The sequence below is a fragment of the Leptinotarsa decemlineata genome, unplaced genomic scaffold (genome assembly GCF_025532065.1).
Source record: "Leptinotarsa decemlineata unplaced genomic scaffold, Ldec_3_MD MMD2_P_RNA_scaffold_14, whole genome shotgun sequence".
NCBI classification, from domain to species: domain Eukaryota; kingdom Metazoa; phylum Arthropoda; class Insecta; order Coleoptera; family Chrysomelidae; genus Leptinotarsa; species Leptinotarsa decemlineata.
The window spans coordinates 11379269-11403603 of NW_027412528.1; the positions used below are offsets into that span (position 1 = coordinate 11379269).

Below are 24335 nucleotides of genomic sequence, written 5' to 3' on the forward strand. Positions count from 1 at the left end.
TGTAGAACGTTGTTTGAGATGTGGTGACGCATATTAAACCTATCCCACGGCCAATACAGTACCAACCTGTGTTCGTGTGGATCAAGTTGTGCTTTCAACACAGTTTCGTGGATCGTGGATACCTATATTTATGCCTGTCTGAAAATTTGTTTCATCACTGGAAGATGGAAAAATTAATTGAAATGGTTAGAGGCTTTCCTGTGTTATATGATTCTTCTCATGAAGATTACATGGTATCAAAACTGAAGGATGATGTGTGGGAGTAGATTTTTGTTGTTGTCGTCTAGCGAGAAACTATAAATAGACGATAACTATCGTTATTTAAGAAAACGATAATAATAATATTAATATTGAAAGATTATGATTATAATGTTTTAATTACTACAAGGTTATGTTGGATGTTGATATGATTGGTAAACTGATTAAGGTATTTTCTCCGTAACAACGTATGAAATTATGGTTATATATTGGTATTATTTTTGCCCTGAGATCTCAAAAATTGAGTAAAGAGACGTACCTATTAATAATATTAAGGATTGTCAACGGAAATGTTACGATAAGAATTAGTTATTTGAATGAATGATCGTTGCTGAAACTATAATGCTCGATATTCAAAGAACACCTACTGTTTGATGACTTGTGTATATTGCTGTAGTTTTTAGTTTTTATTTAATAAAATATTTAAAATGTACAATATTCGTATTTCATTTGGGTTTATACTGAACACCTGGTTAAACATAAAAAGCAATCTCGCCTGTTTCGAACTTACCGCTCGGTTCTGAACAGGGTTATTCCGGTTTGTAACATACTAGACGACGTTTCGGAGTACTCATCCATCATCTCCAGTATAATTGCTCCCTGACTGTTGAGAGGGTATTTTAGAGCGAGGTCTAGTAATACAATAACAACAGTATAAAGAATTAAATAAAGACTTCGAGAATTACATGTAAAAGACAAAAAAACTCGCCCATGCGGTGCTTCAATTGCAAGGGCGAGCATCCAGCCAATTTTTCCGGGTGCCCAGAACACCCCGAAAACAATAAAACGGCCAAAGATGTGCCAAACGACAGACCCGTGGACAGCCAAGCAAAACGTAGTTAGAGACGGAATCTCATACGTGAGAGCCGCTCCGCAACGGAGAATTCCCACAGCTCTCCCGAAGGTCTCCCAACAGCCCTAGGGTAGCTGCAGGAAATTCTAACGAAATTTCCAGTCCTGCAGGCCATGCTTGCCGGAAAAAATTAAAAAAAGAGAAACTGAAAAGAACCTATGTCTGAACGACAGAAAAAGAAAAGTAGAAGAACGGAGACTTCTACAAATATGGCTGCAAGCTGCAAAAAGTCGACAGAGACTCGTCTCTGTCGCCGAAACCTAAAAAAAAATCTAATAGACGTTAATCCAGCTAGACCAAAGAGACCGGGATTAAGTTATTCAGAACTCGACAGAAACAAGATAACCACGGATGTCGGTATAGGAGAGAGCAGTCAGAGTTTCTATAAGACAAATCTTAATATTTCTAATCGAATTACTAAAATGCCGTTTCGAAAAGAGTGGAATGAAAAACCAAAAGTTTGCGTCTACCCAATAATGATTGCGGGGGCTATTGTGTGCTACTTTTGCCAAATAAGTAGACCTAAGGAAACAATTAATCCATGCACTGGTATGTGCAATGTTTGTGTGTCGTGGTTTCAGCTATCGCCTCCATCTCATCCACCAAAGCGAACAAAATCAGAATATCGTCAACAACAGTCACAGTGTTTGAAGTTTTCCGAATCTATAATATTCAATAATATGAGTATTTGTAGAAATATTTGTGGTACCTGTGCTGCCGTTCCAGCTCCGCTGCAACGTTGTTTGCGTTGTGATACATATTCCATGAATTGTTGGAATCATGTATGCACTACATGTAGAAGTACTTGGGATCTATGTGAGAAGGTTGGTCAACTCTACCCCAATAGGAGAATTCATTTCTTACCTAACACATGAACAACAAATATTGAGGAGGAGAATCAAAGAACGTTCCACAACAACAGAGTCACATTTACACTTTTGTTTCTAAAGGTCATTTAGATAATGTTATAATAATAATGTTTAGATAAGTACTTCTGGCCCTATAAAAACAGAAGAACCATATATTCTTTAGGTTAGTTTTACTCAAGATCTTGCATAGTGAAGATTCTTGCAATTAGTATATTTCAAAAGTTATAAATATTTTTTTTTCAAAAAGTGTTTCTTTCCTCCGTTTGGAAAACATAATCACCCACAAATGCCATTTCATAAGATTGAGTGTTATATCTCATAACACTTATAAAATATTAGCAATACGACATTCTCTGAATGAGAAATCTTTTCTCTTTCAGAGAATCATGTATGCCCCACATATTCCATTTTATAAGATCGAGTGTTATATTTCATAAGAAATATAAAATATTAGCAATACAACACCCAACATCTGTTATTCTGAAAGAGAATAATGTACCTTGCGGTTTGAAAACTCATTCAACACATTGTATTTCAGTATGACCTACATATTCCATTTTATAAGATCGAGTGTTATATTTCATACCAAATATAAAATAGCATTACAACACTACACATGTGTATTTCTGAAAGAGAATCAGATCTTGCGATCTGAGGGCACATTCAACAAATTGTTTACCACATATTCCATTTTATAAGATCGAGTCTTATATTTCATAACAAATATAAAGTATTAGCAATAAAACACTCAACATATATTTCTCTGAAAGAGAATCATGTAAGGTGAAGTGGGGTAAGTGTGTAACAGGGGTAAGAGTGTAGACGGGTCACAGAACGTACTATTTTCAAAAGTTAGACGTGACATCTACCCGAATCGAGTTGAATGATAATGTGTCTTCTATCTAAATTACCAAACTGTTGTAGTTTTCTATATCAGCTAACTGACCACCTGTTCAACATTCATCGGCATATTGTGGCACTGAGTACACATCAAAAATCGACAGTCATCATCCTAGAGACTTATAAGCTTTTGTAAGAGGTGTAGTGAGTAGTGAAGGTAATAATAATTATATTTTATACATTATTTTTTTCATAAAGTCAGGTTTACATAAAAATGACATTTACTAAACAGTTGCCTCGTTAAAAAACCATAACGGGGCAAGTGTGTTCTAATTTTCAGTGGGAAGTGCGTAGTATACTAGGGGTGGGTAGGTACGTTTGGGACGTAGGTATGTGTGGGACACCCTCATTAAATAGGAAACTTTTGAATTTACCGCTTTAATGTCGTGACACATGGTTACCACCATTGCAGCCATTCCTAAAACGAAGTTAGAAGTTCACATGTGGTTTTACTGTTCAACAGGTGAAATTATTCAATTTAGTGGGTCAAAAAGTAAATTTCTAACTACCAGAAGTTGTTTTTATTGTTAAGGACCATATCTGCTGACCAAGTTAGGTAAGTGAGTCTTAATATTTGTATACCATAGCAAACGATTATATCTACATTTGAATTTTATACACATAACCTATGATTTTTAAAATCAGCTTTGAAATATTCATTGCTCAGTAGGTACGTTTGGGCCACAAGGTGGTAGGTATGTTTGGGACGAGCCAAATTTCCCAAACATACCTATACGCACTGTCCAAAACATAACTACTGCATTTTTAGCGTATACAAATTCAGTTTATAGATGCTGATTTGCTCACTTTGGGGAGGTATATCGAAATACCTGTTTTCTTACTTTTCAGATAAAAATGCCGAGCATTTATAAAAAAAAATAAGGCGCAGAATTAAAGCGGAAACCACGAAAAACCCTGAATTTTGATGTTATCCAGAGGGCTTATTCAGATGTTGTTGACAATGGAAAATCAATAAGAACCGCTGCAAAAGATTATGATGTCCCAAAGTCAACACTAGCCAGATACGTCAAAGAAAGAAACTTACCCGATAGTTCCACATTCGGTTCTGTACATACAAGTAAACAGATTTTCACAAAGGCCGAAGAAGATCATTTAGCCACCTATTTGATCAAAGCAAGCCATATGCACTATGGTCTCGATCTGAAGCAGACGAAAGAACTGGCTTACCAGTTTGCCATTGCCAACAAAAAAACTGTTCCAGAAACTTGGGAAACTAACAAAACAGCAGGAAAATTTTGGCTTTTAGTTTTTTTCCACAGACACCCAAATCTTTCATTACGAAAACCTGAGGCTACCAGCCTGTCAAGAGCCACAAGTTTTAATAGGAAGAATGTGTCTGGATTTTTTGAGAAGTTAGAAGCGTTGTATGCAAGGTACAATTTTGATCCATCTCAAGTTTTCAATATTGATGAAACTGGGTTTACTACAGTCCAGAACCCCGGGAAAATAATTGCAGAAAAGGGGAAAAAACAGGACGGTAAGGTATTATCTGCGGAGAGGGGGTCCTTAGTCACTGTTTGCTGTGCTATAAATGCTATTGGGAATTCAGTACCGCCCTTCTTTATTTTTCCAAGGGTCAATTTTAGGGACTATATGCTGAAAAATGCACCACATGGGTCTGCTGGGACAGCGTCGCCATCAGGCTGGATGACAACGTCAATTTTCATGGATTATATGAAACATTTTGCTGCCAATGTTAGTTCGTCCAAAGAAAAGCCTATATTATTAATATTAATCACGAAAGCCATATTTCGATAGATGTTATCAATTTTTCGAAAGAAAATGGTATCCATATACTAACATTACCACCGCACTGCAGCAACAAACTCCAGCCATTGGACGTATCCGTATTCTACGCTTTCAAACGTTTCTATAATAATGAAGCTGATAAGTGGATGATGAATAACCCAGGAAAGACTATCACCATTTATGAAATTGCTGAACTAGTTGGGAAAGCATATTCCCCAGCATTCAGCAAATCTAATATAGAGAGCGGTTTTTCCAAAACAGGAATTTATCCGTGTAATGCAGATATTTTTACAGACATTGACTTTCTTTCTTCATCCGTATCAGATCGTCCAGTTCCAAATGAACCCAATATCGATGGCATGTCTAATTCTACCGCGATAACTGAAGATTTAGCTGTTGCTGGTTCTTCAAAAGCAGGTGATGGAAACGGAAACCTGACATTTGTTTCACCGGAGTTAGTCCGCCCCTATCCAGTAGCGCCTCCAAGAAAGAAGACCACTGCTGGTCGAAAACCAGGCCGCACCCGAATATTAACCGACACTCCAGAGAAGCTGGAGATAGAAGAAAACCTTAAAGCAAAAATGATGAAGAATACCAAGAGGCAAGTATTCAATGAACCAAATACTAGCAAAGCCGCTACTAATAAGAAAGAAAGCAAGAGAAAAGCTGATACTTCTTCATCATCATCGGAAGAGGATCAGGAGGTATTGTTTGAAGAAAGTGATCAGTCTCCCTATGAAGAAGAAGTACCTATCGATGAAAATGAAGAGGAATTCAGTGGTTTTAAATTAAAGGACTTTGTTATTGTCAAGTTCTTTATAAAACATAATGGTACCTTTGTTCACTATATCGGTCAAATTATAGAAAAAAACAGTGGAAATTCTAAAGGAGGTTTTTCAGTTAAATTTTTGAGGAGACGCAGAATTTCCAACGTTTTTTCTTATCCTTTAATAGATGATATTCAAAATGTTAGTGAAAGTGATATAGTGAAACGTGTCTCTATGGTTACTGGACAGCGTAATTATTTTAAGTTTCATTTAAACAGCCTTAGGGCCATTTGCACCGACCCAACTCAACTTTTTCCTTAACAAAGCTCCACTTAACACCAAGTGGAACTTAAAGATAAAGTTTGTTGCACGATGCGGTTTCAAGTTGACCTGAACTAAGGTTAACATTAACGGTTGAGAGCCACTGGGATTCACTTTTAGCTAACTTCAATTAATATATTTTGTCATGTTTTTTGACAGAATGTAAGGTTACTGTTATAACGTTATGGTCGCGGCGATCCTCTCTCCAGCGTTCAGCGTTTCTTTATTTGATCTCATAGATTTTCTGAGATTGTTTGTAGTCAGATGAACCGTGTTTAGAACATGGGTAAGTATTTGAAATGCTTTTTCATTAGTCTTGACGGACATCATAATTATGTGCCTCCACAAGCATGCAGTGTTTTTTTTAGAAAAGAAAGCCCTGTCATTAGACATTAATAAAAACAGTCTTGATCAATAATTGAATATTTTTCATATTTTATCAGGTCCATTATAACAGACTGATTCATTTAATTATTATTTTTTACAGAATCCTCAAGTGGCAAAAGAAAACGTTCCCAGAACTATACTAAAAATGATAGATCATTACTTCTAAATTGTGTGAGTAAATATAAGCATGTAGTAGAGTTCAAAAAAACTGATGGAGTTACTTGGAAAGAGAAGGTAACTGCATGGAATAAAATTACAGATTTGTATAATAGTGAAAATGCAAATCAAGAATACACCAGTGGAATCTTTGAAAAAATTATATGATAATATCAAAAGGAATATTAGGAAGGAAGTAGCTGAAGAGAAAACGTCAATTCCATGTACTGGAGGAGGGTCTGGGATTACAGTCAACGATCCAAACAAAGAATTGGCATTATCAATCATGAATAAAACAAGTGTGTTTGCATTAGACAATTCATTAGATCCAGATAGTAATGATTTTAATGTAGTGGAAGACCCTGAACAGGAAGAAATTATAATAGAGTTTGACAGGGAGAGTGAAAATGAGGTAAGTAAAAAATGAAAACAAATTTACTCAAAAATCTTCTTTATGACATTAACTTTGCGTTATACTTACCTCATTTACTTTTTATTTTAGGCAAGTGAAGAAAATGATGTGAATGCCCTAAACTGGGGTGATTATACAAAAAGACATCTTAAAAGCCCTTTAAACCCAAAACTGGTACCAAAATCAAAAAAACCATCTAAACCTGCTTGTGAAGTAGTGACACCAGTAAAAAAAACACAACAACACAGATGGAGTTCCAGAAGAAGGCCAGTGGTATCAAATATTAGTTACTCCAACCTATCAAAAAAGTATGAAGAGCTAGCTGATCTGAAAATTGAAATTAATAAGATAGAACTAGACAGAGTGAAAATGGAGTACGAGCTGAATCGCCAGTCCTTAGAATTAGAGATAGACATAAAAAAAGCACATTTAAACAAAATCACTAAATCTCCCAGTACATGTCCTATATTCAATTTATAAGCTTCTGATTTCTCTGATTTGGTTCAGAATTGTTATTTTATTTTGAACGTATTTTATATTTGAATTTTTCTTAAGAAAAATAAGATGTGCCTAAACTGAAACAAGGTTATATTCTATAACATTTTAATTAATGTAATTAATGTTGGTCATAATTGCAAGTCTTGTATTATGTAAGAGGGTTTCGATTTTATTTTATGGGAGTACTTGATATTTATCTACAATGAAAATAGCATTACTGTAGCTATTTAATTTTTTTTTAAATTGTATTGTGATTTATGTTAGAATGATTCTAATGGAACATATGTAGTTCTGGAATCTTATTAAAATTGAAAAAATATGTCTGGGAAAATACTTTCAGTATTGCATAACGATAATGCAGAAAAATTTACAAATTTTGTGCAACATTATATACTTTCTTAGCAAAATTCATCAAAGAAGTTATTTTAATTTTCAAACTGCAGGAATTACATCGGTCCCTTTTGATAGTTTAACCAAAAATCACATATATATATATATATATATATATATATATATATATATATATATATATATATTTTTGTAGGATTACCTTAGTTGAAGGAATGGGTTTAAGGAAGAAACAAAATATTTTGAAAAGTTTACCGTAAATTTTAATTATAAATTGGCGAAGTAATTGTCAATTAAAGTTTGTCTGACATGAATTCCTCTTAAATTTCTTCGCCCATTAAGGCGGGGCACATCTGGAATATTCCCGTGTCTAATAAGCTGCTGAAATTCATGGTCCTCAATGGTCCTCATCTGGTAATGGGGGTTCTCCTTCACCCATCCTTTTTGCGATATTGTGAAGAACTCCTGTTGATATGATAACCTCTAAAGTTGTATCAAGTTTCAACCTATAGCCATATGCTATATGCTTGTTCGAATGTGTGACTCATTATAAAGCTGTTCCTTTGGTAGAATAGGGTCAAGGAGAGGGGTCAATAAATATGTTTGTAATTCATAACCACTATCACCTGCAAGAAACAAGCATACATAGAAGCTAGTTAAATGTAATGTACTTATATCAATATAAACGAATACTATAATGTATTTCATTGTAATTGATGAATTCATCGGTCTGTTTTACATACCAAGAAGATAGCAATTATTTGGAATTGTATTATTGTCAAATTTTCTTTTAAGATTTGAATTATTAAAAATTGTTGTATCATAAGAAGAGCCAGGCCATTTAACTAATAAGTTATTAAGCATATAATCTGCATTTGACACGGCTTGTACATTAATGGAGAAGTATCCTTGTCTATTTCTAAAAATTTCTGCATCTGGACCTCCTAAAATACGTACCTCATGGTAGCCGAAAGAAACGTGTAAGTTAATTAATTATTTATTTTCCTCTGAAGAAAAAAGTTACCTACCTGGAGATTCAATCTTTACATGGGTACAATCTATGACACCCACTACATTTGAGAATGATGCTATGTCATAGAATTTGTTTTTTGTTAGACTTATTTGTGCTTGGGTTTGTGGAAATTTAATAGACTGTCGAGCTAATGCCGGGATACACGTTTTACTATTCGAGACACAGTAGAATAATGCATTCCTCCAAAATCAATTATTTGTAATAAATGGGTCCCTGTGGCATAAAAACGCAATGCGACTAAAAGTTGATTAATTGGTGAAACAGAGAAGTTCCTAAAAGAGTTTACTTATAAGTAGTTATATATTGATCAGATTTGGCGCTTTTATAACATAGGTTCGCTTATATTAACAAATACCTATTATTTGTGAATTCAATTTCCTCTTCAATCAACTCTAATACCATTAAAACGGTGTTTTTTGTTAAACGGAATCTTCGAACAAAATCATGTTCTTCTAATGAATCAAAATAATTCGCTCTATCATTAGTTCTTCGAGTAAATCGGTGTATAATAATTTCCACAATTTCTAGATCATCTAGAAACGCATCTGCATCGTTAAAAACCTCCATTGCTCAAGTTTTACAAGTAATTAATGAGTAATGTAAAAAAATCTCTCCCTTAAATTGGTTAAGTGTCAGACTGTCCTCTACTCATATGTAAGGATAACTTAGCGAATATAAGTGACAATTAAGTATTGGTGCAAATCATTAAGTTAACCTTAAATATTTAAGTAGACCTCAACTACTAAGTGGTGTTGGTGCAAATGGGCCTAAGTATATTTGATTTCATTGAATTTAAATGTAACTGAGAATAAACGAAAAGAACTTCTAAGAAAACAAATGAAGACAATGAGTTGGCGACTCTGAAATCATATTTGAAAGACGGCTAGCCTAACAACATAACACATTTAACTGAAACACAAAAATTATATCATAGATTCAAACATGATATATCTGAAGTGAATGGTTTGGTGTATAAAGGACACAAATTCATAGTTTCAAATGCATGTAGGCAAGAAATATTGGAAAAATGACATTATAGCCATATGGGCATCAACAAAACTATAGCCAAAGTAAATGTATTATTCTACTGGCCAGGAATGAACAAATATATACAAGATATGATGTTATCATGCCACATTTGTCAAACAAATGCAAACTCTCAAAGATCAGAACCACTCGTATCTCATGAAATAGTAGAATTGCCATTTCACAAAGTAGGTTATTACATATTTCACTCATTGAATGAATCATATGTATTCGTGATTGACTACTATTCAAAATATGTAGAAATTGCATATTTAAATAAGAATATTTCTAGTAATAATGTTATTTCAAAATTGAAAACAATTTTTGCTTGATTTGGAATCCCAAAAATTGTCGTTTATGATTCAGGACCAGAATTCTCTTCTCATGAATTTGAATCGTTCTCCGAAAAGTGGGAATTTTAGCATGTTAGAGTTTCACCTAGATACCCACAGTCAAATGATCAAGTTGAGCGAGCCATACAAACTGTAAAAACATGTTGAAAAAATTGTATTATGATGACAAAGATCCATATTTAGCTCTTTTAGAATTAACGAATACACCTATAGACAAAGAAGCGACACCAGCTAATCTATTGATGAACAGAAATTTAAGAGGAATACTTCCTCAAGAGCTTATATTCACTTCAAAACAAAAAACTATAATAAAAGATATGTTTATTTAAGAGAAACGAAAGAAAATCAAAACAGATATCATGATAGAAAAGGTGTCAGATCCTTAGATGATTTGACAGTGAATCATAAAGTTAGAGTTCAAATCAAACCGAAAGGTCCTTGGAAATATGGAACTGTATTGGAACGTACCCCATATAACACCAAATATTAACGAACAATTGCGCTTGAATAAAATGTTCGTAATAGTACAGAATTACCAATTGGATTTCGAAGTTGGAAATTGATAGAATATCCCACTCTAAATTATTCAACTCGTCACACTTGGTCTGTGAAAACTTCAACTCAATTAGAAAGTCCTCGACACATAATTATTGCTTTTCAAGATGCTCGAAAAGGTCAGATTCTGAAAGATATGAGTAAATTCAATCATTGTATTTTGACAAATGAACGACTATTTTTGAATATTGAGAGATTTCCCTACCAATATTCAAATTTGGATTTCGATGAAAATTGATTTGCATCACTATATGAAATGTTTGCTAATTTCCAAGAAAGCTATTATCACATCCAAACAAATCAGCTCATATTTAACCCGAAAGAATTCAAAGACAAAGCTCCCATTATTCATATAGACTGTTCTCATCAAAAATAAATCATTCAGAGTGGATCTGTAGTTTTACGAATAGAATTTGAAACATCAAAATCTACAGGAAATAATGTGTTTGCATATTGTCCAATATTTCATGAAAAAGAATGATATTATGATCCGTTGAATAAAATAGTGCGACAATGAGTCAGTCAGTCAGTTGATAATGTTAGTTCAGTATAGATGTAGACTAGTTCAATTTCTACGCCAGTTGACACAACTCAAGGCTGAAATTGAAAATTTAGAGAAGAGAAAATTAGTTGAACGACAATTGAAAAATTTTTGAATATGAGATTAGTTATCGATTTTCAACGTTCTAAAGTTGAAAATAATAAATACGTAGTGAAAGAATTATCCTGTCACGATGACAATCGCCGTATCAGTCATTACGTATTCAAACCACCATTGGTTGATGGTTAACCATTGGTTAACTTGGTTAATGAAAAACCACGACTCTAAATCAATTTGAAAATATTATACGATATCTAACGCAAAGTGCAGACGTTGTGAATGTAAAAGGTAGAGAAAAATTCAACTTTATCAAGAAATATTGTAATTGTACGGTTTATGAATTGGATGAACATCTTGCACTGGAAAAAGAAGACTCCGTGTGTTTTTATCATAGTAATAATAAAGATAAATGTGTATATGCCCTATCAAATGTATTCTTTCAGTATACAAATTTCATAATGAATGATGATGATGATGAAACAAAAAATGTTTTTTATTACAAGTTAAGACTTGTTTTTGGAAAAAGAATAATCATTCTACTTCTTCATCTTCTCCCCACTATCCCATACCACAACACATTTTTTATTATATATAAATCAGTATACAACTGTGTATGATGTTATTTCTCTTGTACCAGCCGAGAATCAAGTTTTTAAACCAAGAAAAAAATGAATCAAGAAGCATGTTACGAAATTTACATCACTTCAGTGAAGAAGAACTGAAAAATTTTCCCTTACACTATTTGATTGAAAGAGCAGAACCAACCGAATTCTTATATGCATGGCATAAATTGCCAAGAGATTATCGAAACAAATTCCATTTACAAGTGCAACTACCCTGTTTCATTCATTACAACCGACCTGAATGGCGCACTCACTTCAGAATCAAGATGTCATTTATAAAAATTAGCTTTTGATAAATTGTAATTCAAAAGTGAATGAAATAAAATACTATATATATATTTGTTTTTTCAGTTTTTCAATATGTCATCTACATCACTGTTGAGAGTAAATTTTTCATAAATAATTGTGATACATTAATCATCACTATCCGCGTTACAATATAATCAATGAAACAAATAAATTTATTGTTCGTATCATGTAAATCCATGTTACATTCATAACGTAGCTTGAGTACGAACAAAAATTCTTTAAATTAATTTTGACACCACATAGTGTCTATTTTGACACCATGTGGTGTTGATAAATGGAGTGGATATGACACGTTTGATAAAATAAATGAAAATATTCTCTAATCTCTTTGTAAATTTAGAATAATATTATTCTTCTTCAAATATACAAAAAAAACTTATAACAAGATCTACATAAGAATAAATTGACACTTTTAATTCTATATCTATTCACCCATATACAATATTCAGGTTCTGGATATTTCAATTACCAATTACAATGACTGATTGGAAGCGCAGGCTTTAATGTTGTGTAGACCAGGCTTTATACTTTGAATCAAATAAAACAAGGCAACTGGTATAAAAAGTTTGTTTGAAAAAAGTGAAAGAATATATATCGCAATCGCACGTTGAAAAGGAGAGTGGAAGGCTTTTTCCCCGAAATTATATTAAAATCAGTGTTTTGAGAGTGTTTTAAAAAGAAATCAACGAAGAGTAATAATTACTTGGTTCCACCGCGTTGAATCGTGCCCGGTTGTTCATCTGATTATTATCGGTCAACAAATAGTGGAAAGAAGATCCCATCTTGATTTCCTTTCTTTTCCTTAACTTTTATCACCTACCTCACCAGAGCGAGAGATAAAGACGAAAGGAGAGAACGCAGATAAAAACGGGTGAGTTTTATATACAGTTCGCATCGCATCTGAATAATTATTATTTATTTACGCAATTATCAATCGCACAAACATTAATGGTCCTTCGAGCCAAGATTATCGTGGAATTAGTTGTTTGAAAACACTTCTCATTATCAAATTATCAAAAATTTTCATCAATTTGTTTGTAGATTCTGGCTACTGCTTGTTTTCAAATTTATCTGTAGTTTTGAGACTTTTCTTTCTTCTTCTGAACTTCCACTGCTTTTTGATTTTTTCTTTCGTTTTTTTTCCATTTTCTTCTCGCGTTTGTCTTCACTGGGGGTTGGTTGAATCATGTCTTCTTCTTGTGTAGGCGCCGCTCTCGCGTCCGCAGTTATGTTGAGAAATTATCCTGGAGGGTTGTGGACAATAACTTCAGGCAGGGCTTCAACGAAGAACTGACTACTCACGTTTCTGCTCTCACTAAATGTCTTATCTGACTGACCACTATTTTGTACCGTTGCAACTTCCAACTCCGAAACTGTGTCCAAGTTTGCCTGCACTTCATGCACGTCTCTATTAGATATATTGATATGTGATTCTTCGATTCTCTACACTTTTTGGAGCATTAGGTCTTCCAATTTCCAAAATTCTATTAATAGGTTTCGATGGACATTTCCTTCTTCCATGACCCGATTTGGCACATATCATGCAAGTTTTTATATGTGACTAAGGAAATTATTCCTTCAATAGTAACATAAGAAGGTATCTTCTTTTTCATTGAAATTAATATCTATCTAACACCGCTTTCAACATTATAAAACTCGTTTCCTGACCACATTTCATTCCTAATTGTTTTCACTTTTCCATATTGAGCAAAATGTTCCATCAATTTACTATTTTTGAGTTCTGGGGGAAAATTCTTACCCATGTATCGTTTTCCTCTGCAGAAATATAGATTTCATGATCTTGTTCCTCATCATTATATATCAATTTTACATCTTCATATTTCTTGATTGCCCTTGAAACTAGTAGTTCTGATATTACATTTATGTATACTTTGTTACGTATATGATCAAATTGTATGCACACACCTTGATCATTGGTAAAATTGAATTTACTTTTGATCCATCGATCTCTCAACTTCTGAGAGTTGTCGTTCGTATGGGGGCAACAGCTGATTAACGGAGAAACATATTCTAAACAGATCGATGTATGTTAATGTTAGGTGATTTTTTTCTAACGTTTTTGAAGTCCAAAATTATTGTATTTTCTCTTCTTAACGACATGGCATGCCACTGTTTCACTGATAATATTTAAGGAAGGTACTCTGTTCTCTATAAAGGTTGAACAGACACTGATAACCTAACCTAACCTAACCGGATCGAAGCAAATTCTCAAAGAGCCATCTTTTTTGTGACTAGTACTATCGAATTGACCCATTCTGTGGAATAGTTTACTTTAGAGATGATTCCATGCGGCTCCATCTCCTCTCCAAACAGCCCTTAAACAAGTATTAGAAGAAACGGATTTTTTTTGCTGAGTAGATTTTAGGTACTGCATTTAATTTCAGTTGAATGTGTAAAGGTTCCTCAAGGCAACCAACTCCTTGAAAAATGTCTCCGTATTTTTTTACGACATCAGCACAATCAACAGAATCCATTTTTTTGATAATGATGATATAGACTAGCACCCAAACTTAATGATTCTCATTTGTTTTCAAGTACCTTTGAAAGGATGAAGGTTAAATTAGCCAGTCAAGTTTTCAGTCATTCGGTAGGTACAGCGATGAATACTTATGCCAGTTTCAATTAGATACCGTCAGCAGCAATAGGGACGGCTACATTCATTGAAAAAATGAATGAATTGTTTGATATTTCAAATTCAAATAGATTTGACGATGTCAAAGATTTGAATAAACCTGTTTTCGGAACATCATAACAAATTGATTTTCTGAAAGAAATGAAAATATTTTTCAGCAAATTAACTGTAGTGTCAAAAAAGAAAAAACACGACTGGACAAATGAGATTCATTGAGGGGTGGCAAATAACAATTTCGGTACTTCTGCAACTTCGGGGAAACCTACATAGTGAAGGATACTCCTAATATTGACGAGGAATATACATCAGGACTGTGTGGGAAATTATTTTGGCCAACTGAGAAATACTTGTGGAAATGCCAGAAACCCAACTCCTATTCAAATTACGAATGTTTTTAAAAGCACATTTACTGTACAGTATTTCACACAAACAGAAGGAACTAACTGTGTAAAAGATACTAGTTAGATTCTATCTAATATTACGGATGCTGTCATAAATAGAATGAAGATTTTTGTGGGAGTTCCAAAAAATCCCTATAAACCTTTGGCAGTAGAAACAAATGATTATAGAACTCTAACCACTCCCGAAGGCAACAGCTTGGGCTGTTTGTGAATATCTTTTGAGAAAATGTTTAAGAAAACATTCATGTAAAGTATGTACAAATTTTGCAACGGCGGCTAGTATCACTTTGAATGAAATCAATTAATACAGTTATTTCAAGGCACACAGTAATACAGGAGCCAAACAGTTTGGGAGTTTATATATGTCTCCAGATTTATTTTCACAAAGTATCATTCATTTAGAGACAGAATGTTCTTATCATTTTTATATTTTATGTGCCACTGATTGCATAGGCAACCAGCTCAAAACAATTGTTTTGACTTTACCTGTAAATTAGGAATTATTGGAAATATCCAGTCTCAAAGAACCAAATTAAAATCCAATTTTTTGTCTGTCAAACTCTAATCTCTATTTTTTTTCAACAACGTCACACATAACTTATACATATTATCAAATATTAATAAACATCAAATATCATTATACAGAATGTAACAAATTTAAACTAAATGAACGAAATAAAACTCCAACATTCTCCCCTTCAGTAATTGCCCCATCAACAATTACTCATCTTTTCGTTCTGGTCGTGTACTGGCAACATACATAATCTGGAGACTGGTCTTCGGAAAATTATTTTCTTGGCTGACATAACGTCGGCAACACGTATTTTTCCATTCTTTGCTGGATAAAGATGTATTATTTTTCTTTTGAGTCAACAGCTCCAAGGTGCGTTAGGGTCATAAATGAGAACAATATCATTTATTTTGAGAGGATTCTCTTCATTGTTCCATTTGCTTCTTTTAATTAGTGATGGCACATACTCACGTGACCAACATTGCCAGAATATATCGGCAATCTTCTGAGCTGTCTTCCATTTCTTCAGGAAATCTGAATTAGTTTTTTCAATCTTTGAACAAGGTAATGCCGCATATAATGGCCCAATTAAAAAATGGTTTGGAGTCAGTGCATCAGAATCATTTGGATCAGTTGATACGTGCGTCAGTGGTCGGGAGTTCAAAATGTTTTGTATTTCTGCGAAGGCTGTCCTCAAGACATATTCTTGGGGGATATCTTTTCCTTAAAATTTCTTTCAAATGTTTTTTGATGGATTGTATCAAACGTTCCCATGCGCCACCCATATGCGGTGCTAACGGTGGGTTGAATGCCCATTTAGCATTTTTCAGTGTGCAATATTTTTGAATTTCCTCTTGGTCCATACTCTGAAGATTTTCTGCCAGTTCCGCTTCCGCTCCTTTGAAGTTGATTCCATTATCGCTAGAAATTTCTTCTGGGAAACTTCTTCTGCAACCAAATTGTCTGAATACATGAATGAATCCATTAGTGGTCATGTCTTGGGCTATTTCTAACTCATGTAACCATGCAAGTAAGTATTACACTATATCGTTTCTCGTGTGATCTTTTAACAGTTATTTCAATTGTCCAAAATAGTCCACTCCGGTTTTGATAAACGGTCTCACAGTGGGTTCGAGTCGACAAACTGGCAATTGTCCCATTAGAGGAATTTTTGGAGTACTTCTTTTGTTTCGGCAAATTTTGAAATTTGCCCAACAGCTTCGAACTGCTTGGCGAATTTTGGGAATGCAATATTCTTGAAGTAGATTATTGACAACTGTTTCTTGACCATGATGGTTCACGAGTTCATGGTGGTATTTGATGATTAATTTTGTGATTTCATGTTTGGCATTTAATATGACAGGCCTTTTGGTGTTTTCATTAACAAATGCATTATCGATTTTCCCATAACATTTTATCAGTCCTACTGTTTCATCAAATGTGTATAATTTATTTGACGGCGTCAATTTCCCCTTCCTTTTGAGAATTATTATTTTTTCAGGGTATGATTCAAACTGTACCTTTTTCCATAACTGAATTTTTGCTCTGTCCAATTCCAGTACATCAAGTTCCCCATCTTTTCTGTTTTTTCTGAACATTTATGCGGTTGAACGTAGTAATTTTTGCCATTTTGAAAAATGTTTAACTTGTGGAGTTTGGATTTCACTAAGCACAGTCTGTACGCAAACAAAATCTTTTCTCATTTCTAATTCTGCTTGATCGAAACATTGATTGATTGAACAGTCTTTTCTGGAAACATTTATCCATCTGCTTTCAGCTGAGAAATTAATTTTACCATAACTCTCAGTTGCTTCATCTGCAACGTTCTGCTTTAACGAAACATACTTCCACTCAAAAACGTTGCTTAATTCTTGTAATTCTCCAAGACGTTGCGCAACGAACATTTTAAATCGTCTAGCGTCTGATCGTATCCAATGGAGTACGGTTTGTGAATCAGTCCAATAGAACGTGCTAGAAATATTGAGTTGCAGAGATTTGGTCAAATAAGAACCTAATCTAGCTCCTATCAATGCAGCCTGTAATTCCAGGAGGGGTATTGATGAAGGTTTCAAAGGTGATACTCGAGTTTTGGCTGTCACGAAGCAAACCTTCACATATTTGTTTTGTTCCCAACGAATGTAACCTACAGCAGCGTAGGCGTTCTCAGAAGAATCACAAAAAATGTGATTGCAAAATTGTGCAAAATTGTCGTGGAAGTTTGAAATGATGAATATTTTTTAGATCGTCAATCCATTCTGTCCATTTCATGTACAAGTTATCGGAAATGTCATCATCCCGGTCGATTTTACTTCTCCAGATATCTTGGAGAAGTATTTTACCTTGTACCATAAAATTTGCTAGGAATCCTATGGGATCGAAAATTGACATCACCACTTTCAAAACTTCTCTTTTAGATCGTTTTCGTCCAGTATCTAATAGACTTTTATCTATTTTATTGAAATTGGTTTTGAAAGTGAATGGGTCATCTTTAGGATCCCACCAGACACTTAATATTCTTTCCTTTGATGATTCGTTTTTATCAAAATTTTTTTGGCAATCGGCTAATAACCTATTATCTTCATCTTTTAATATATTTGAATCATTAGCTGTCCAATTACGAATTTAAAAATTTCCTATGTACTATGTACATATATTACATCATTTATAATCTGTGCTGCTTCTTCTGCCGTATCTGCTCCTCCAAGATAGTCGTCCATATACTGAGCGTCGATTATATCCCTTGCTGCTTTCGAGTAGTACTCGCTGAAGTCTCGAGCGTTTCTATTTTTTGCTTTTTGTGCTAAGCAGGGACCAAAAGTTGAGCCGAAGAAAACAACGTTTATTTCATAAATATCTAGTTGTTCTGTTCTCTCCATTCCTCTGTATAAAATCCGTTGAGAGATTCTATCTTCCTTTCTCACTTTGACCCCAAGAAACATTTCCTTGATGTCAGAAGTGAAAGAAAACTTTGTTATACGAAAGTTAAGGAGTATTTTTTGCAATGAATTATAAAGGTCAGGTCCAGTTAACAGAAAATCATTTAAACTTACCACATTGGACCTCGGAGAAGCATCAAAAACAATTCCTAATTTGTTAGGTTTGTTTGGGTTAGTTATTCCAAAATGAGGAAGGAACCAAATTCTGTCCAAATTACTTTTGATTTTTTTAGAATCTATTTTAGAAATATAACCTTTACTTTCCATGTGCTGCATTTTCTCGATATAGTTCTTTGCAAACGATTCGTCTCCATCCATTCTTCTTTCAGTAGCGTGAAGTCTCTTCAATGCATTGTCTCTACAAATTGGTAGAACCGGATCATCTGCTTTCCAAAGAAGACCTGTATCATGCTCATTTCCAACTCTTTTCATTGTTGTATCTAAAATTTGTTGAGCACGTAAATCTTCTTTTGGACTTTCCTACTTCTGTATAAGTCTCGATTTTCCAGTGTTCCTTGACAAGATCATGTAGAATGTCGAGGTCGTCCTTCACCTTGCAATCTGTATAACAAACGAAATTTTTAGGTACAATTTGATCATTATTCCTGAAATTACCATGTATGACCCATCCAAGAGGCATTTTACTGGCTGCAGGCCTATGCCAAGGTCCTGATATAACTTTTGTATTTACCAGTAATTGCCCAATCAAAATTTTTGGTTGAGCGTCAACTAAAGACTTGAATCTGTTGTCTATATATAACATTCACCGTTTGGCTTGGTAAAGATTGATTGTTCGAACGTGACGCATATAGAAATTTGATTTTTGATTTGAATGGGAAGATATTTTGAAACTGACAATTCTTGAATTATTCTGTTCTTCCACTTGATTGTTTGTTCATTGTAATTGAAGAGGATGTTTAGGACCTGTCAAATTCAATTCATCGGCAAAATTCTCGTCGATTAATGAAACTGTTGAAGCATCGTCAAGAAGGGCAAATGATAAATTCATACATCCTGCATAACTGCTATAAAAATAATCAAATAATAAAAAAAAAAGTGTTTTTGGTTTACAGTTAGCCATGCAAGTAGTGCAAGATCACATGAAAAGACGTTTGACAATTTCTTTTATTCCACGTGAAATTCGCACTACTATTAGAAGAATATTCGGAGTACCAGATGAAGAATAGAAAGACAACAATACTGTTCTGGTCTTGGAAAAACGTTAAATTTGTCACTTATGTCCTTCTAAAATGCATAGAATGACAAAATACTCATGTCTAAAATGTCATAAGCCTATTTGTCTACAGTGCACGAAGCCAGTTTGTAATAACTGCATTTCAAAATAATCAACTTTGGCACATGCTCGAGCTAAGTTTTTCAGTTATATTTTAACTTTATCTTAATTTTTCAATCATTGCCTACTTTGAAAACACAAATACAAATGTAAACCAAGAAGCTACATTCTCATTAAAAGATGTAGAGTTCCACAAAACATGCAGAGGTAGAAAATTAGTGGCAGGTAGGTACGCATTCGTTATTAAGGAAAGAATTTGTTAATAACACCTGCATCTTGAATTTCAAAGACTGGAGATACCTCAAATCTTCAGATTCCATCAAAATATATGCTTGTTGTGCACACAATAACTGTAAGTTTTTGAAAACATGTTTAAATAAAATATCCACTGAAGACAGTAGTCATTTGGTCTCGGTATTCAGTACTTCAAAAGATTTCAACCATACAGGGAAATTAACATCTCAAGTGAGAGGTATCGAACGAAAAATTGTGAGGAATAAATTGGAACACATCAAACCAATATTTCAAAGGCAAGAAGATGTTCTTAAATCTAATGAAGAACTTATCAAAGTTGGGAATCTAGGCAAAATTAAATCTGATTATGTACATCGGAAAGTTAGGTCTGAAAATTATCTGAAAAAGATAAAGATTCAGATGATTTCATTGATGTTATGCTCTTTGCTAAAGAAAATAAAAATTATATTCATCACGTTGGTCTTCCATTCCATGTTATAATCTATAGCCAAGAACAACTGGAATTGATAAAATCTTCTAATTTACCAATTTTACATTTAGATGTTACTGGTACCATTGTGAGAAAACCAGAAACTAAAGAAAAGCGGTGTTTCTATTATGCAGGAGTTGTCCAAATTCCCAATGTTAATAGAGTGTGTCCAGTTCTAGAGATGTATGCATGTAGTCATGACACAACATCCATTTGTTCTTGGCTATTAAAATTCAAAGCTTTTGCCTAACAGAACGTGACAAAATGGCCAGTAATTCTCAAAAGTTGTGGTCGTTTTCAGCCATGCGCTAATCAATGCTGTTTGCATTGCATTTAATGGCATTGAATTGCTGACATATTTGAAAATTTGTTTCAAGATCGCAACAGACAAATATGAGGTATTCCCTTCTGATAAAGTTCAGTTACACATATGTTGTTGCCATATTTTTAAGTTGATGGCAACAAATATAGATACATTTTTTAGTGATCCAATAGTGAGAGTTAATCTCAAAGAAATAGTAGCTTCCGCTTTTTCTTTTCAACAGTAGCATGAAATATGTTTGTGGTTCAAATTACTCGCAAAAATTCTGAATACTGAAATGAAAACAACGGATTTGAATAAATCTTTGGAGAACCTCATTTGTTTATGTTGTAAAAATATAATAAAATAAATGATATAATAAAAAAAATAATACAACAATAAAAATAAATTTTTATTGTTGTATTTATTTTATTTTTAATGTCATAAATTATAAATTTATATTATAAATTGTAACAACTTGTTTTCTAATATAATTTGATAATAAGTCAAGATGATTATAAATATGAGTCAATGCCATATACGGGTATCATGAAATCGGAAACGACACCTTTATATATTCATCAGTTTTTTCGAATATTTTCATTTCTAACGTATTTTTCTTCTCTGCCAACCCGATAAACGATATGCAGGAAGGGTAAAGAGATTTCGAAACTGAGGAGTTGGCCATGTTCGTAAATTGCAAATCTAAATGATTGAGTAAAACAATTGCAATTCAGTTTTGAAAGTTCGTGGCATTTGTATTGCTCAATATGAATTTGGTCAAGGTAAGGGACGCTTCAGTTTTTTTGTGGGGCTTCAGATCTGTGCTGGGCTTTATGTACATTTCATTCACAGTCTCATTTAAAGCGATCATCATTGTTTGCAACCGATTTAGAAATGAATACAAGTTTGTTTTAAACTTTAGACAGGTTCTGAATTTTTGGAAGCGATACGACAATTATAGTATGGGAAACTTTGCAAAAACTTACTTAAGAAAGCGAGTCTACAACTATTTCCAGTTTGCACGGCTTATAATTATTCTAAGCTAAGGCGTATTCGCCTGTGATTCAAATAAATTCCTTCTGGCGTTCAAACGATGACGTCAAATCAACTATGATTCAAAACTAGCGTGAGGTTGGTTTTGAAAAAGAATTTCACGTTACGTTAGTTGTCAGTTCCTGCTTTATTTTGATCATTATAGTTCATAAAATGCTGAAAACTTTTTTATCAAATACGTTCTAAGGATTTACAAAATGAAGCTGGGACATTATTACTTGCACAAATCCGATTCTATTTGATGTTAGAGAGAATTGAAAAGTTTGTTTTTATTATTCACTTTGACATCTGACACAAATTGAATCATTCCATTCTGGCGAATCGTATTATTATTGACGTCACTACGAAACTGTTGAAAACACGCTCGAATGAGATTGAACGCCAGAAAACACCTCTATCCAGTCTTGATCGTGAATGAACCATAAATCTAGTTTTTGCAATGTTGCCAAGTCTAGAACTATGTCATTATGATACAAATATTAGCATGGCTCACTTGCGTTTTGTTGGCTCTGTTTTTGTTCTGGAACTACAATTGTAGAACAGATCAGGTTAGGTAAATTCAACAGATGACTTCAGATGAATTTTCTCTTTTTTGACCATTTATTCACCAATTTATCGCTATTTTTTTCCATATTGGGACGTCAGTTTCGAAATAACATTGTTCTGCATATATTCATCAGTTTTTACAAATATTTTCATTTCTGACGTATTTTCCTTCTCTGTATCGAACTGTGTCAAAGGCGGCTTTTTTTTATGAACCAAATATTAGCATTGTTTTGTTGATTCTGTTTTTGTTCTGGAACTACTGAAAGAGTTTTCCATTCTATTCAAATGTAGAAGAAGTCATCTTAGGTTGGGTTCGGTCATGTCAGGTTAGGTTAAGTCGGGTCGGGTTAGGATAGGTCTGGTTAGGTTGAGTTAGGTTAGGTCGGGTTAGGTTAGGTTATGTTAGGTCGTGTTAGGTTAAGTTTGGTACGCGAAGCTGGAAAAGAGCTTGAAAAAAGTAAGCGATAAAATGGAAGAAATGCTGAAATACGAAGCGCTATGGCCAAACACGAAAGTGGAGATAAAGAGAGGTATTAGAAAAATGAATGGACTACTTCAGAGTGTTCTTAAAGAAGAAGAAGCAACAAAGATGGAGATAGAGAAACGTATGGGGGTGCTACAAAACACTCAAGAAGAAAAGAAGGAGAAGAAAGAGAGTAGGAGAAGTACCACAGAAGCCTCACATAGACCATAAATAGTATAATGGTGAATTCAGGGACGCAAAGTACTGGCGAGGAAATAACTCGGGAAGAAGAGGAAAAGGAGAGAGTGGAGAGAGAACGAATGAGAGCAGAGATCGAAAAATCTTTACAGTGTGGCGCCACCTTCGACGATCTGACGCATTGGCTTGACAAGGAGTGGCCGGAAGAATTATATACCAGCATGACGGAGGAGATGGGAAACCCAATCAGAAATGGAGATGGCTGGGATATTGCCGTGGTTACTGACCCTCAGGATAATGGGGATAAGGGACTAATGCGAAAAATGATCGACAGATTTCCTGAGCTGAGACAACTCCTACAAGCAAGACCGGTAGACGGTACCGTGGAGTTCCTACTGAACAGTACTAAATACAAAACCAGTAGAGGGGTGGAAGAATTAGTAGAGCGATGGGTGTTTCTAATAATCAACAAGGGTCAACGACCTAGGAGAGCTCTACAGAGTTCTGCAGGAGTTAAAACGAGTACTCATTGACCAGGGAAGAAAAAAGACAACGTTTTCTGTACCGGAAGGACTAGACAGGAGCTACGTTAGAAAACTGAAGGAATATGTATTCCGGAAATCAGACGTAATGGTCAAATGTATGGTTCCAAGAGAAGGAAAGCAGCCCAGAGTGCAGGCGAACCAAAAGGAATCGAAGAAGGTGGCTACTAGAAAGGCTAATTTGAGAGAGTCAGAAGAAACCATTAGGGTCCGGGCAGAAAGTCAGAAAACATACGCGGACTTACTCAAGTCAGTGAAAGAGGCAGTCGATATCAAGAAGTTGGTAATAAAGATAAAGGCTCTGAAAACCACGGAAAAGGCGGATCTTCTACTCAGAGTGAGCGGAGGAATGGAAGACGCCAGTAAACTAAAGGAGGAGATATCCAACAAGGTCACAGACGTACAAGTCCACACAAAAAATCCGAGACCATTATATTGTATATATATCTATATATATATATATATATATATATATATATATATATATATATCTATATATATATATATATATATATATATATATATATATATATATATATATATATATATATATATATATATATATATATATATATATCCGAGATTGACGTAGCGACCGACGAGGACGCGGTAAAAACGGCCATTGAAGAGGGGAGTTGGGGCTTAACGGAGCAATCAGCGTAAAAGGCATG

At 34.1% G+C, this 24335-nt stretch overlaps 1 protein-coding gene and 1 long non-coding RNA gene across 4 annotated transcripts; one reads left to right on the forward strand and one right to left on the reverse strand.

The window, feature by feature from the left end:
- The first annotated feature begins 3634 nt into the window (after positions 1-3634).
- On the forward strand, positions 3635-7510 carry LOC141484065 (uncharacterized). Of its 2 annotated transcripts, none has more exons than XR_012466444.1 (3): positions 3635-6024; positions 6226-6693; positions 6784-7510. XR_012466444.1 is itself a non-coding variant. In XM_074179159.1 (3 exons), the coding sequence occupies exons 2-3, from the start codon at positions 6403-6405 to the stop codon at positions 7171-7173; spliced, it is 681 nt and encodes a 226-aa protein (XP_074035260.1). In that variant the 5' UTR covers positions 5675-6024; positions 6226-6402; the 3' UTR covers positions 7174-7510. The 2 variants fall into 2 exon arrangements, 1 of the variants encoding a protein (XP_074035260.1); XM_074179159.1 differs by having other exon boundaries at positions 5675-6024.
- A 269-nt stretch (positions 7511-7779) lies between these two features.
- Positions 7780-22439, reverse strand: LOC141484085 (uncharacterized). 2 transcript variants are annotated; one of them, XR_012466464.1, is made up of 3 exons: positions 8928-22439; positions 8568-8844; positions 7780-8165 (listed from the first exon to the last, which is right to left on the reverse strand). It is a non-coding gene; the product is annotated as an uncharacterized lncRNA (long non-coding RNA). The 2 variants fall into 2 exon arrangements; XR_012466470.1 differs by having other exon boundaries at positions 8283-8844; positions 8928-9064.
- Positions 22440-24335: the final 1896 nt, after the last annotated feature.

What these genes read in the sequence shown, in the direction of transcription:
- LOC141484065 (XM_074179159.1), top strand. Translation starts at nt 6,403, where the DNA reads ATGCAAATCAAGAATACACCAGTGGAATCTTTGAAAAAATTATATGAT. An exon ending in ACAGGGAGAGTGAAAATGAG is followed by an intron (nt 6,694 to 6,783) that starts GTAAGTAAAAAA and finishes TTTTTATTTTAG; the next exon opens with GCAAGTGAAGAAAATGATGT.